General features: G+C 39.7%; 1 protein-coding gene across 17 annotated transcripts in view; it reads right to left on the reverse strand.

The window, feature by feature from the left end:
- Positions 1 to 13,162, reverse strand: part of MTMR3 (myotubularin related protein 3) — an 82,886-nt gene that overhangs the window by 29,940 nt on the left and 39,784 nt on the right. For all 17 annotated transcript variants that reach the window (XM_037379018.1, XM_037379424.1, XM_037378837.1 and 14 more), the window contains 2 exons: positions 7,645 to 7,727; positions 3,047 to 3,213 (listed from right to left, as the gene is read on the reverse strand). In XM_037379018.1, coding sequence (XP_037234915.1) covers positions 3,047 to 3,213; positions 7,645 to 7,727 — 250 coding nt within the window. The remainder of the gene's footprint in view (positions 1 to 3,046; positions 3,214 to 7,644; positions 7,728 to 13,162) is intronic.

Below are 13,162 nucleotides of genomic sequence, written 5' to 3' on the forward strand. Positions count from 1 at the left end.
ACTTTTTTTAAAAGTATCAAAACACAATTGATAAATATGCAATGGCAATAAAGAAGAATTTTTCTGATAGACAGAAAATGTAGAGATTTAGAAGGTACTCAATCAACAGGCAGAAGAGAATAATGTACAAAATTTCCAGGTTCACTGAGCTAAGAAATGTGATAAATTTAATGAGCATGTGAGCAACATTAGATAAAACGATTCTGAAAGTCTGTCCATTGCTTGTCTCTTTAAATTACTGTATCATTAAATCATGAGGCAGAGCATCACCCAACAGAAGGAAAAAAAAATCTGTTAAAAATTAAAAGTATTACATCTTTCCATTAAGTATTTCAGAAAACCCTTAAAGTCTTTCAATACCTGAGATACATATTTATCTCAAAGATGTAAATGTACATGTCTGAAACAATTTTTTATGTGACATTACAGAACAATTAGAGAGAAATATAGGTAAATTAAGAATAAAGATAGCCTAACTACAGCACTTAATTAACTGTGAGAGAAAAGCTATAATGTTATTCATTCCTAAAGGTCAGATCATACACTGAAAATGCTACTTTGCAAATCTAGACCTGCTTTACAATATGGGCAACGTGCAAGAGATCTGCATACTGAAATTATTTTTCTTATGCTTTTTGAAAAGTAAAATGTGAGAATGACACTGTGTGCAAATGAAAAATATTCACACTCTGACCTCACTGACCTTCATCACTTACTCGCTTTACATCATGCCACTGGTACAACAGTATCATAAAAAGAAATAGTTCTGCCTCTTGTGCCATGCATTTTCTGCAGAAGGCTAGTATCGTATCACGCAGGCACTGTAGTTCTGCTCTACCTTCCCTATTGCCAGATCAATTAGACTGGAGCTTGCCAAGAATTTCCCGCTTCTCACGTGAAATCTGCATGAGCTTGAGTTTATAATCTTCCAGCCACCTACTCAAATAGACCCGCTGTTTCTAGCCCCAGTTTTACAAAAGCTGGATGGCTCCATAGAGATTGCAGCTCTGTGAGGAGCTCTTTGGTTGGTTGTCAAGTGCACAGGTGAAACTGCAACAATACATTCCAGCCAGACAACGACCTCAGTCATGTTCTTCCTTAGTGGTGACTTTTTTATTCTAAAAGAAAAAAAAACCCTTTTATTGGAACAGCAGCATGCTCTTCAAGCACTGAGGATGGGCTTCATTACCAGCTGCTTTGAAGAATGGTCATTAAAACTTGTGCTATGTCCGTATGGATTTTTCTGCATAGCAAATGAGAATACTAGAAATATCCCCAATCACTGATGCTGCATACTGCTAGTGGGTTTTAAAAGAAACACATAAAATTACATGAAAATGAAATATTCTGTTTGATTCCTCCCTCTTAATTTTTCAGCTACTGTGCATGTCACGAAAGGATAGGCTTTCCTCTGCAAAATAAGATTCTACCTTAACATTTTGTCCATTGCTCCTGAAATGCTGGTATTTTAAGAGGCATTTTGAGCCAAGATGGAAAATATTTTCAAAGCATCCCATCAATTCTCAAAATCAGAGAAAAAGCAAGCTATACATTTTGTGGACTTGTGCCTTCTGACATTAAAAGCTCATCAGTTATTATGTCCCAATACATACATTGATGACAACTTATATTTTCCCCCAGAAACAGATAGATTTTGAAGCAATTAAGTATTTTTGCCCATACCTACCAAATACTGGGCTCCTTCGTGTAAAAAAATAAATTTAAATGTCTTGGGATTAACTTCTTCAATTACATTCCATAGATCTATTTCAACTATAATTCAACTCTTAGAAGGAGAGTACCTACCGCCAAGCTACAGGAAAGAAAATTATTTGATAGACATACGTACCAAAAAAAATGCAATTGCTAGAAGTTAATAAAAAGGTAAACGCTGCTTCTTATCCTAACCCAGTGTTAGGCTGAAGCCCGTCTGTTTCAGTGAGGAAGAGAAAAGAACTACAAGGAGACTTCACAAGCCATCTACGTGTCTGCTATCTTCCAGCTCCTGATTTTAGTCAGGAGGGAAAAGACTCGACTATAAAATTCGGCTCTGAGGATTTTTTTGCCTTTTTAGTTCTTGCCTTTTTTGCCTTTAGTAACTGCTAACAAAGTGCGTGAAGTGCAGAAACAAGAACTAGAACCAAGAAGCACCTCCTGCCACTTGTGTGCTAGCTGTTGACTGTCCTCCCTCAGGTACCAAAACAGTGACAGCTTTTGCTCAGCCCCAGACTGGCTTTAGTAGTAAGGATACGATCACACTAACATTCCCTCAACCTGGTAACTGGGATGCTTTTCTCAGACAGGTGAATTGTGAGCGAAGAGAGCCTCAGATTGTAAAGGACCTGGAACACAGATTTCCTTATCTTCAAACAAGTACTATAACCACAAGCATCCCAATTTTTAGCTTATATTTACGTGAGGGCTTCTAAAAATTTTCCAGCAAGGATGATATCTCACTAAAATAGGTTGCTGTCTTGCAGCTGTGAATGAACCTCAGGAACAGCTAAGGGACTTCCTTCTCCTTCACCTGCTCCTCAACTTCTATGTTGAAGACCACTGTTCTAGACAAAAAATGTGGGCACAATCAATAAGAAAATATTTTAGACTGAAAGTTGCTGGTATGATGAGCAAACCATTATTAGTATTATACATGACTGACTAAATCAAATCCACCACAACAATTTCCTTGGGATATTGAGATGCTGCTTTGCATACTGATCCCAAAGTAGCTATGATGGGAGCTAATCCTAAGACAGAACAGAACTCAGACTGTGCGGTAGAGACAAGCAAGACAATAAAGGACACCTTGCTCTAAGCAAAGTTATACCATTACCTATTTAATTACCACATACAGGATATTCACCAGCTAGTGAAGAAGTGAAAGAACTTACATACAAAAACAAGTCCATGCTGAAATTTTCCAGGTTCAGTTTACAGCAACACAGACTGAATTTGTTTATAACTTTTTTGGAAAGTTCTGGATTTCAGCAAACAGGCAGTTAACAGTCAGTGCATTTGTGACGATCCCCACAGTGTTCCCACATACCTGGCCGACACAAATCCCCATGCTGTTCCTTTTCACTAGCATATACCTCCATACACCAAGCGTGATAGGCAAATGAGAAAAGGTCTTCTATCTTCGAAGGAGGGCGGATGGCATTGTTCAGTCGCTTAAGCCAGTCTTGACACTGCTCGAAAGTAGAAAACTGACACCTGGCCCAGAAACAAACATTTATCTATTAATTTTCAGTAAAAGATGCCAGAATATAAGATCTGACAGGCTGACTATGAAAACATTTATGAAAGCAAAAAGTGAGAACAAACATAACTTAGTTCTGTTTCTATGCACATTCTAATAGGTAGTAAAAATGAAAACTTTGGCATATCAGTAAAGAAATACGCACTTAGGAAGTCAAAATAAGTTGTAAGCATAAAAGCAATGTTCTGTGATTGTGGATAAACCAGTGGTATGCCCTACTAGCCCTGAATGAGGGAAATGTTTATGCATATACTATATGCTATTTGCTATATATATATACTATATACTATTTAATATAAAACCAAGGACAGTATCACTGAGTTCAGTCTGCAACTTTCACACACAGACAGGAGAGTGTTACAGTGACTTGCTGACTGGTGGTGTCAGATGGAAATTCACAAAACTATCACATACATTATAATGTATGCATTGTATTCCTGTAAACAAGAATACATTTTTCATCAGACATAGGAGACATATCCATTTGATTAATATACTTAACTTGTGAATAATGAGGACAAACTCCAGTATCTGAAATCCTACATTACCCCCCTCTCTCATACGCTAAGATTCTCTCTCTGGCCTTGGTCTGAAGCACATACAATGTTTTTGAGACTGAGCTTTGCCAAACATTAGACTAGCAACTACAACTAGCAAGAACATTCCCTGCACAGAAAAAAAGTATGTCTCAAAGCGGTATGTTAAAATTATATTAGCTTGTCTTTTCAAAGAGGATTTCTGCACACTTTAAAATAAAAGGGTGGAAATAAGATCAGTGATTTATTTTGCTCTGACAGATTAATTCAAGATTTTATAGTTATAAAATATTCACCAAGTATTTAGGTTCTGCTCCGTCTGTGTTCTACTGCATTCATGGTTAATGATAGCATCTGTATTCTCTAAGGGCAGGATTTATTACCCCTACCTGCGAATACCTAAAAGTCAGTCAGTGGAAGGAAAAAAAACTTGTCCAACTCACGAAACATGTCTAAATAGCTGCGAGGAACTGCAGCCTGCAGGTGTTTATTTCCCATCACCAACTATAAAGCAAACTGGGACTAATGGCTTAGACTGGATAATTCTCTATTAAATATCCATATCCAGAGAAGATACACCTCACCCTAAAGATCCCATTTTCTTCCTAAATTCCTTTAGTGTTGCAAATCAGTACTATCTTCACTTGAGCCCTATTATTCAAAACACACACTGCTTTGTTAATGAAAAAGAATGTGAACACGTTCTAAATCTGGTATCTGAGCCCCATACTTCATGATCTTCCAACAGCCAGTGTCACCAAGTACTGATTCTCAGAGATGCAATTTTGAAGGGATATTCATAAGGAAGGGCATAAATACAAATAATTTGTATTCACTTTGCAACAGAAGAGAAATAACAAATTAATGTAGAGAAGAAGGGTGGCTTTTTTAAATGTCAAGAGCTACATGTTAAGAGGAAGTAAAATATTTAATTTTAATTAAACTAAATATTACTTCTAAAGTAGAATCATAGAATCCTTTAGGTTGGAAAAGTACTTTGAGATCATTCAGCTGGATGTAACTCCATTCACTGCCACTCTTTGGGCTCAGCTGCCCAGCCAGTTTTTTACCCAGTGATCAGTACACCTGCCCAAGTCACGAGCAGCCAGTTTCTCCTGGAGAATGCTGCGAGAAACAGTGTCAAAGGCTTTAGTAAAGTCTAGGTAAACAACATCCACAGCCCTTCCTTCATCCACTAAGCAGGTCACCTTGTCATAGAAGGAGATCAGGTTTGTCAAGCGGGACATGCCTTCATAAATGCATGCTGGCCGGGCCTGATCACCTGTACATGCTGCGTGATGGCACTCGGGAATGGCTGCTCCCTAACTTTCCCTGGCACTGAGGTCTGGCTGACAGGCCCGTAAGTTGCCCAGATCCTCCTTCCTGCCCTTCTTGTAGATGGGGTAACCTCCAGTCTTCTGGGAGCTCTCCAGTTAGCCAAGACTGCTGACAAAAGATGGACAGCAGCTGGGCAAGCTTCTCTGCCAGCTCCCTCAGTACCCTTGGGTGGATCCCATCTGGCCTCATAGACTTGTGCATGTCTAAGTGGTGTAAGAGGTCACTGACCATTTCCCCTGGATTATGGGGGCTTCACTCTACTCCCTGTCCCAGTCTTCCAGCTCAGAGAGCTGGGTACCTGGAGAACAAATGGTCTTGCTATTCAAGACAGAGGCAAAGGCAGCATTAAGTACCTCAGCCTTTTCCTCATCCTTTGTCACCATGTTTCTCCCTGCATCCAATAAAAAATGGAGATTCTCCTTAGCCCTCCTTTTGTTGCTAATGTATTTATAGAAACATGTTTTTATGGTCTTTTATGGCAGTAGCCAGATTAAGCTCTAGCTGGGTTTGACCCTTCTAATTTTCTCCCTGAATAACCTCATAACATCCCGGTAGTCCTCCTGAGTTGCATGCCCCTTCTTCCAAAGGTCATAAACTCTCCTTTTTTTTTTTTTTTCCCTGCGTTCCTGGCTCTGTTCAGCCAGGCTGGCTGTCTTCCCTGCTGGCTTGTCTTTTGGCACATGGGGACAGCCTGCTCCTGTGCCTTTAAGATTTCCTTCTTGAAGAATGTCCAGCTGTTCTGGACTCCTCTGCCCTGAAGGGCTGCCTCCCAAGGGACTCCGTCAACCAGGCTCCTAAACAGACCAGTCTGCCCTCTGGAAGTCCAAGGCAGCAGTTTTGCTGACCCCCTCCTTACTTCTCTGAGAATCAGTAACTCATCATTTTGTGATCGTTGTGCCCAAGAGGGCCTCCAAACGTCAACATGACCCACAAGTCCTCTGTTCACAAACAGGTCCTGCAAGGTGCTTTTCCCAGCTGGCTCACTGACCAGCTGTGTCAGGAAGTTATCTTCCACATACTGCAGGAACCTCCTGGACTGTTTCTCCTCCACTGTGCTGTATTTCCAGTGGACATCTGGTAAGTTTAAGTCGTGTGTGTCCCTGTCCTCCCCCGAGAACGAGGGCTAGTGATTGTGCAACTTCTCCCAGCCGCTTATAGAATATTTTGTCTGCCTCTTCATCCTGGTTGGGTGGGCTGTAACAGACTCCCACCACAATACCTGCCTTGTTGGCCACCCATCTGATTCTTACCCCAAAACACTCAGCCCTACCTATCATCACCAAAATTAGGCTCTAGACAATCAAAACACTCCCTAACATACAGGGCTAGCCCACCAGCTCTATCCACCTTGCCTATCCCTTCTGAAGAGTTTACAGCCATCCATTGCAGCAGTCCAGTTGTGCGAGTCATCCCACTGTGTTTCCATGAGGGCAACTACATCATAGTTCTCCTGCTGCACACCAGCTTCCACCTCCTCCTGTTTGCTGCCCACGCTGCATGCACTGGTGTAGATACACCTCAGTTGGGCTACTGATCCCACCACCTTCTAGGGGGAAGAAGGCCCAGTTCCTACGTGACCATTCCCAGGTGCTTCTGTGGTTTCTAACACATCAGTAATCCTCATCAGTCCTCGTCAAAATACAGCATTTCAGGAAGCAGCTGGCCTGTTAAACATTCTGAGTGCTCAGATATGACTGGGGCTCATTTCATTATACAAAAGGTACTGCCAGCAAACATTTAATCAAAAAAGAAATGCTCCTTTCTTGTTAATTGCAGTTTATAGATCAAAATTAATTTCTGCAGTGGAAAAGTAGGAAATAGCTGTAGCTCAGGCTCAGTAGCTCTGAGACTCCTGGGGCAGACTCTGAAGTCTGCTGAAGGGCAGACACAAACAAAAATTCCCTTCCACATGATGCTGTCTACTGGGTTACAGAGCAGGTTGCTGACCTGGCTTTACTTTATTCCCTTAGCTTCTTTTCCAGTAGGCTACTATGTCTTAATGCTAGCAACTGTACCCTCACAGCTGTTAAAAAAGCAGGGCAGCTGATGCTATCCAGACTGAGGGTTTCATGTAGAACTGCACAAGCCCACACCTTAACCCCCCAAATCCCAAAGCTTGATTAAATACTCTTCCAAGAAGCATGTGTTTCAGTGGTTTTATCTAGTTCTGTATCTCGTACCTAATTGAAGCAATACATTATAACTGATTGTAAGGCAGGGAAAATGCAGTGAGACTGAAATTCATTTCAGAATAAAATCAAGATCAGCCACTTGGGCTCAGACCAAGGTTTGCTGTTATATTGTATCACAGCAAGCAAAAATGCAGCTCATCTTGCTCCCATCCCCTTTACAAAAATCCCCAGCTATCATACGCAAAATCAGACAAAAGGAAGTATTTTAAGGGAAAGTAAATCCACTAAGTAAGAAAAAACATTTACTTAAAATGTCACAGCTGTCCATAGCACATGGAATGCAAGGCTACCCCCCATTTAACATTCAGCTTATTCATACCTTATAACCTTGCAGTCTTTGCAAGTCAAATGAAGTTGAAATATATCACGGCACTCAACACTTTCTATAAGCTGCAATGGAACCTGCAATTAAAAAGATTACATAATTTTATTTCAAACAGTACTAACACTGTAATTTGTTTGCCTATCTCAAAGATTTATTGTAGGACTACATGGAGTCTGAGAAGAGAGAGAAAACCAAAGAAAACTATGTGTAACTGCTTCAGCAGCTCTGAGGTATGGTACCATATTAGTTCCAGCTCTATTGCTGTATAGTCCAAAAATCTTAAGGGATCACATGGAAACAGCTGAGAAGACTACAGCACGCTGGTGACAAATGTGAAGGCAGAAAAAGCAGCAGAAACCCCACAAGCTCCTATCTCATGGAAGCATCTTTCTCTCTTATAGGTCCCAACCCAGGGAATCTAATTTTAGCTGTTGGTGTAAAACAATAAACTGCTAAGCAAGATCCACCTTAACAGACTGCTGCAGTCTAGATCCTTTTATATGGAAATATCCCAGGTAAAACCATTTGGCCCGTTCAGACCAACAGTCCTGACCAAAGCAGCCATATTGGCGAGTAATAATGCTGATTCATTCATTTTTAAAGGTATAGTTATATGCACTTATGTTTTATGGCACATGTAACTAGCAGAAGCTTGATCAGGCAAAACATGTAAGCACATGCAAGTACTTTTAAAGTTAAGAAGAAACCACAAGATGAATATATTAGTCTGTGTTAATATTGTTGGACCTTTACCTGAGACAGGCAAATGTCCATTACAGTCTTAAATGAATAAAAGTTAGTATCTAACTATCTCTTATGTAACTGTCTGAATTCCAAACACAGAGAATTTAGCTACTACCTACAATAAACACAATGAATAAAACTGTTTGAATTGTTTATGAAATCATATTGAACATTACACAAGGCAAGAAGACCTTTGCAATCCTTCAGCACAAAGGCTATCAGAGAAATATTCAAATATTCTTTTACCATCTTCGCCATCAGAGGAGTATGATCCAATAGTTTAAGTTCTGGCTTGGGGCTTACAAGATGTGGCTGTAAGACCCTGCTCTGCTACTGCCTTTCCATAGGACTCCAGGCAAGTCCTTGAAGGTCACCTCCAATCAAGGATCTGGGCTGAGGAATCAAGAGAGCTGCTACTGAGGCACCACAAAGCTTAAAAAGTACCCAATTTCAGTGCAATGAAAAAAGGAAATTGAACTAAAAACAGTAGGCAAAAGAAAGAGATGTCTCAGAAATTCAATCCACAAGAAAACTTACTCTGAGCATGAAGACGCCTAGAGAAAGCTAATCATGAATGCCGTGCCCAGGAGAGCGATCAAAACTCTCCATATCTCTTGGGAAGGCAGGCACGCAGCCCACAGCTGCACCTCATGTTTCCCCACCAACTCAAAAGTTGGCATCCAGAATCCTCTTCTGACTGCAAAAGCTCAAATAATTGCCTAGAGCTCACAATCCCCAAAATACAACAGGCAGGTATGGTCTTAATATGCATCCTTTATCCTTGTCAGACCACAACTGAGCAGCAGAGCTGGACTCTCCTAGGCTGGAGAAAGTACTAATTCTCATCCCCTCATGAGCAGTGAGGCTGGTACAGATAGGTCGTTCTTTCTTCCTTTTGTTGTAACTGGGCCATTAAAGAACAGAAAAGGAAACTAGAAGAGTGGTGTCTGAATCGAACAGCCCAGTAGTTTGGGTATACAAATAAAGCTGGAACTTAAATTGTGGTCCTTGTTTTCAGTATTATTACTGTTTTAAAAATCTGTGGTAGTCTAGTATAACTTCCCTAACTAGCAATGTGAAGCGGCACATGAAATAAGGATTCCCTCCTGTGAGGTAAGCCCTCTATTTGCCTTTCTTAAGCTCAAACTGACTGCAGTCACCAGCAGAGAGTAAGTACAGTGAAGATGCTGACAGACGGAGACACCAATGTAACAGAGTATTTGAATGCATTACAGGCAAGATTAGATGTAGTGCTGCTATAGTTAGTATTTTTAACTGCTAATTTCTTCCATGCCTCCTCCTCCTCCTTGACTCCAGTCTGCAAGGTAGATAAATCGTTGTGATAGTTTTGTCTAATAAATTAAGGGACTGGAAAGGACCTCAGACTGGAGAATCTTCCATTCTTCCTGACTGGACAGCCTCACATACACCCAATAAATTATTTAAATCTACCATTGACTTACATGGCACCAACACAGAAAGTAAGGTACCTTTCCCTAACTAGAAGACTTGCTTTGTTATCCAAATGCTTTGTCTGTTAATATATTTTTTCCCCCCAAACCCCTTTTTAATTGCATTTTTTCCCATGTCCATCTTCATTTAAGCAGCTTTTCACCTTGCTGCCTCCTGCCAGCAGTCTGGTTCTGGCTCCTTTTCCTCCTGTCTGCACTCTAATGACATACTAAGTATTCTTCTACTCCTGCATTATTCTTAATTCCTTTCTTTCAAAGTCACTCTTTGTTCTATGCCCTTTCAATTTACCCTCTGCTCAACAGCCATTCTTTTTTTCTCTTGACAGTCTACATGCAGCTCACCATCTATTTCCTTAGAATCTGCCAGTTTTTCTTCAGGGCAACCTTCATATCAATCTTTTTAATTTTCTTTTCCGGTCATAAAAATCTGTCCTCTGATCCTCTTGCACTTTCAGTCTCCTTCCTGTCCATTATTCTTCCCCCAGTAAAACTCTAAAATTATCTGCTTTCATTCCCCACTTCTCCACTGACAACCTTCCATTTCCATTGTTATGTTTTTCAGGCTGCTTGCATGCAGCAAGTCAGACACCCAGTGCAGTTTGCTTGCTCTTGAAAGAGTCATCAATTCTATTTGCAGGCACTTCACCATATAATAATGGCTATCGAAATAAAGCAGTGGAGAAGCAATCATGTCTGCTTCTGTAAAAATAAACATACATTGTTATCCAAGGCCAATCATATTGCATTATAGAGCACTAGAGCATCATGCTCTTGAACTATTTGTCTCTTGACTGTCTCTTCTTTAGAAATTATCTCATTTTAAACAATAGCAACATTCTACAACTCAAGCTTTTGCTTTTTGAAACATTTTAAAATTATTGTTTTAATTACTGGAACTGTCTGTTATCTAGCAGCAGTACAAGATATACTTAGAGAAACATACCTCTGTAGCTAGAAAAGGCAGCAGTTATGGTTACACTGCTGAAACAACCCACCCCATGGCTCAATCCTTGCCCACAGCACCAAGTGGTCATGCGGTGGACCATGGCCAGGCTGCTAAAAGCCAGCCCCTTTGTCAGTGACTATGCTATTTACCCTACCCTGTATACCATTTGGCCTGAGTCTTTCCAGGACACCACGTCACACCCAGGGCCATGAGCTGTAATTAGTACTTTCTTCTTGTTTTCCCAGTTCAGAGCCTGAAATAATGTTAGGGTTATGTTACAGACTGGACGCTTTAAGCAGTACAAGGCCAAGGCTATGTGCTATATGCCCAGAAGCACATAGTAAAATGACATATGGAGGAACTGAGGATGCAAGGTCAGCTTAGGTGGTCTGCAAGGAGCCTCCTAGCTGGAGGGAGCTGCAACCCTCCCAGGTATGACCTTGTTCATATAACCTACAAGGAGTACCTGAAGAAAATTTTTCTTTTAATTACAATTAATCACACTTAGTTTTTGTCTTGAAGGCAACCATTTAGTCCCCTTGTCTGCTTTCATAATTAACATGCAATGTGAACAATTTGAGTATCAGGACCTGAGAACAAAACAAGGACTAAGTGTACTGTTCAGCACAGATGAACCACAACTGTGCTACATGTATAAGGAAGATAACATACCATTTTTCCATTAAACGCCAAGCAAGGGAAAGCTCATACCAAAACTTACTTAATCACTAAGACTGAAATTCTCCCTTCATCTCGTCATCCTGATTTTTTTTTTTCAAACTATATCCAAATTGTACTATTTGAAAGAGAGTACATACAAGTTTGTGGTTTGTTAAACTACACTAAAACTGCAATTCTCCCATAAATGCAATTGGCTTATATAGAGAAAAATGATTAGTAAGAAACACTCACCAGCTGCAAAGTTTGAAATTTTCTTAAGGAAAGCCAATCAATAGAGATTGGCATGGGAACCAAACTTCCCATGTGCACCAAGAGATCACTGTTGAGTCTGCATTTTTATCCCATGGATAAATGTAAGTCAACACTTTTGAATGTCATAATCCCTCCAATTTCTGCATGGTCTACTGGATCTTTTGTTTCTGCATTTAAAACACCATGTTCCTACTATTACTGTGATCTAGGAAATTATTTATGGAAAAGATGTACGCGTACAGCTGTTTTCTGCAATGTTGCAATGTGAGCATTATCAACTTTTAAATGTATTTATTTTCAAGCACAGGTGCAGCAAGTGATCTACCAGCATTGTGCTACTTACTGAGGTTTCACAAGCATCATTCTGACAGCCAGTCTATTGAATTGTAAACAAAAAGAGAACAGTGAGGTAAAAAAAGACAAAGATCAGGAATCCATTTTTAACGGGATTCCATTCCCTTCATGCAGTAGCCTTTAATAAGGGGAAAGTAGTTGACATGCATAGTGCTTTCTCTGGAGGACCATTTTTGCCACGAGAATATCCCATCTACTTCAAGAAGAAATGCCTGCACAAAACATGTGAATTCCCACATTCACATGGGGAATCAATTTATTTTACAAGTACTATAATGCAGATATTTGCCAAGAATCTTCCTTCTTACACAGAAGTATTTCTCTCTGCTGAGGTGTCAAGGTCATTAGCGTGGTTGGACTTAGGATAGTGATTCTTATGAAAATCACTTAAAAGAATTAAAACCCCCAATCCTCACATTAACAGACATTTAAACTTTTTTAAAAGGTCATACAGGTGTTTTATGAACAGCTCTAACAATATAAAAACAGTAGGAAAATTACTCTGAAGATTTAATTTAGAAAATCACCATCTGATCAATAATTTTGATCAGCAATATCCAAAGTGATCTTACTCCAAAATTCAACAATTTAAATATGGTTCTTAATTACTACAAGTATGTTTTATCCTCAAAGATATTCCAAATCCTGTTCCGCATTGGATTCTGGTAGAGTTCATACTATGTCATTAGTGATGGTCATATATGGTTACTAAAGAATAGTCTATATTCTGCTCTACCTCATACACTATCTAATTGAATCTTACTGGTTAATGACGAAAATATGAAGCAGGACTAACAACCTTGGAGATATCAAAGTGAGAGGGCAGAATACTGCATACGAAAAACAGGGAAGCAAAATTAACTTGGTAACATTGACAAACTTTTATGGACTCTTTCCTGAACACAAATAATATTATTTAAGAAAACAACAATTCGTTACTGCTCAAAAATATTAAATTGACAGTTTTTAAAAAATAATACCCCCAATTATCCTAAGGACAGATATGACAGTAAGTGCAGTGGCTTCTCCAGTAAAGTAACTCCTGGCATTCTTCAGGACAAAT

This window comes from Falco rusticolus, chromosome 1, assembly GCF_015220075.1.
Source record: "Falco rusticolus isolate bFalRus1 chromosome 1, bFalRus1.pri, whole genome shotgun sequence".
Taxonomy (NCBI): domain Eukaryota; kingdom Metazoa; phylum Chordata; class Aves; order Falconiformes; family Falconidae; genus Falco; species Falco rusticolus.